Source organism: Tachyglossus aculeatus, chromosome 9 (genome assembly GCF_015852505.1).
Source record: "Tachyglossus aculeatus isolate mTacAcu1 chromosome 9, mTacAcu1.pri, whole genome shotgun sequence".
In the NCBI taxonomy this organism is placed as follows: Eukaryota; Metazoa; Chordata; class Mammalia; order Monotremata; family Tachyglossidae; genus Tachyglossus; species Tachyglossus aculeatus.
In genome coordinates, this window is record NC_052074.1 from 2482125 (window position 1) to 2485000 (window position 2876).

General features: G+C 56.7%; 1 protein-coding gene across 1 annotated transcript; it reads left to right on the plus strand.

Annotated features, from left to right (window-relative positions):
* Positions 1 to 1853: 1853 nt before the first annotated feature.
* On the plus strand, positions 1854 to 2672 carry LOC119932420 (extensin-like). The gene has a single exon (XM_038751586.1). It carries the CDS (start codon positions 1854 to 1856, stop codon positions 2670 to 2672), a length of 819 nt encoding a protein of 272 aa, XP_038607514.1.
* The last annotated feature ends 204 nt before the right edge of the window (positions 2673 to 2876 follow it).

The following is a 2876-nucleotide window of genomic DNA, read 5'->3' on the forward strand; positions in this document are numbered from 1 at the left end:
TTTAAATGACTAAATAGGATACTATTCATTAAATAGTTTTAATATCATTCTATATAAATGACTAAATAGGATACTATCCATTAAATAGTTTTAATGTCATTCTATATAAATGACTAAATAGGATACTATTCATCAAATAGTTTTAATGTCATTCTATATAAATGACTAAATAGGATACTATTCATTAAATACTTTTAATATTCTATTTAAATGACTAAATAGGATACTATTCATTAAATAGTTTTAATGTCATTCTATTTAAATGACTAAATAGGATACTATTAATTAAATAGTTTTTATATCATTCTATTTAAATGACTAAATAGGATACTATTCGTTAGTTTTCATATCATTCTATATAAATGACTAAATAGGATACTATTCCTTAAATACTTTTAATATCCTTCTATTTAAATGACTAAATAGGACACTATTCATTAAATAGTTTTCATATCATTCTATATAAATGACTAAATAGGATACTATTCATTAAATAGTTTTCATATCATTCCATATAAATGACTAGGATACTATTCATTAAATAGTTTTCATATTCTATTTAAATGACAATAGGATACTATTCTTAAATTTTCAATTATATCAAAAGAATAGAACATGAGACAAAACGCATATGATCAATCATCTTATGCCATTTCAATGATTAAATAGAATAGCCTTATGAAATAGTATCGACTGCTATTAAACTTATATCAAACGAAAGCAAGGCCAGGCCCTCTCCCGAGCAGAGCCGGGGGGGGCGCGGGCGGGCGCCCGCGAAGGGAACAGCCGGCTGTTCCAGCGCCCCGCCCCCTGCCGCCGGGTTGACCACTCCCGAGAGCCTCCGCGCGGCCGCCGCGCTCTCATTGGCTGCCCGGGCGGCCGGGCGGGGCCTCCGCCCTCTCATTGGCTGCTCCGGCGGGGGCCGCCCTCCCATTGGCTGCCCCGCCGTCCGGGCGCGGCCCATCTCTTTTCCCGCTTCCTTTCCTGTCAGCTCCCCCCTCCCGCCCTTTTTCACTTCCCGGACGGTGCCACGCCCCGAGCTCCCCCCCCCTCCCTCCGCCTGATGGACTCGTCCGCCCCTTCGTTCTCCAAGCGGCCGGGCGAGTCCATTCGGCGGGAAAGGGGGGGAAGGGAAGGAATTGAGGGCGGGGCTGCTCGGGGGGGCGCCGCGTTGCCATGGCAGCGGTGGGGACGGGGCGGGGGAGGCGGGGCCGGAGCTGCGGGACGTTGCATTAGGTTGCAAGAGGTTGCATTGGGCTGCAGGACGTTGCATTGGGCTGCAGGAGGTTGCAACTGGTCCTGGCCCTATTGCACACCCTCCCCCCTCCAGCTGCACGCGCTTGACGGTAAGATCCCCCCCCCCCCACACACAGGGGTTTCGGTGGAGGGGCGTCCAGTAGCGTCCCTGGCTCTGTATGGGACCCTTCTTGGCTTTTTTTTTATATTATTATTTAATCCCGATTATGGGGGTGGGTCTGGAGCGGTGCACCGCCCCCCCGGGGTCAGAGGTCGCGGAGGCCTGGACGGTTTTCTGTTGTTGGCACTGCCCCCCTCCCAGCGCTTAGCGCAGTGCTCTGCACATAGTAGGCGCTCAATAAATAGGACTGCATGAGGGAATAGGCCTTTTCCGGAAAGGTGGGGGGAGGGAGGGTCCCCAGTGGCAGCCACATGGGAGGAGGAGGAAGAGGAAGAAGAAGAGGCCTTTGCACCCTGCTGCTGCTGCTGCTGCAGCTGCTGCATGTGTCCGAGCCCGGCTGGGAGAGGGGGGGCTTCCCCCTCAAACTGGGGGTCCCCATCCTCAGCCCCCTTCCCCTCCTCTTCCTCCTCCTCCTCCTCCTCCTCTTGCTTCCCCCATGGGGGTGACAGACACGTGGCCGCCGAAGGCCGCAGAGGACGACCCCTTCTCATCCCAGAATCGGGCTTGGGACCCCCAGGTCCACGCACAAAGCCCCCAGATCCACCCCCAGGACCCCAGCCCCACGCCCAGGACCCCCAGATCCACCCCCAGGCCCACACCCAGGACTCCAGAGCCACGCACAAGACCCCAGCCCCACGCCCAGGACCCCCAGATCCACCCCCAGGCCCACACCCAGGACTCCAGAGCCACGCACAAGACCCCAGCCCCACGCCCAGGACCCCCAGATCCACTCCCAGGACCCCCAGACCCACACACAAGAACCCAGCCCCACTCCCAGGACCCCCAGACCCACGCCCAGGACCCCAGGTCCCCTCTCAGGACCCCCAGCCCCACGCACAAGGCCCCAGACCCACACCCAGGACCCCTGGATCTACCCCCGGACCCACGTCCAGGACTCCAGACCCACGCACAAGGCCCCAGATCCACACACAGGACCCCAGGTCCACACACAGGACCCCCAGACCCACGCACAAGACCCCAGACCCACGCCCAAGACCCCCAGGCCCACGCCCAAGGCCCCAGACCCACGCTCAGGACCCTAGACCCAAGCACAAGACCCCAGACCCACACCCAGGACCCCCAGACCCACGCCCAGAACCCCAAGGTCCACCCCCAGGCCCACACCCAGGACCCCGGACCCACTCCCAGGTCCACTCCCAGGCCCCCAGACCCACGCACAAGATCCCAGGCCCGCACACAGGACCCCCAGACCCATGCCCAGCACCCCCAGATCCACCCCCAGGCCCACTCCTAGGACCCCAGACCCACGCGCAAGACCCCAGGCCCCCCCCCCACAGGACCCCCAGGCCCACGCCCAGGACCCCCAGACCGATGCACAAGGCCCCAGGTCCACGCACAGGACCCCAGACTCACTCTCAGAACCCCCAGATCCACCCTCAGCCCCACACCCAGGACCCCCAGACCCACGCACAAGGCCCCAGATCCACACACAGGACCC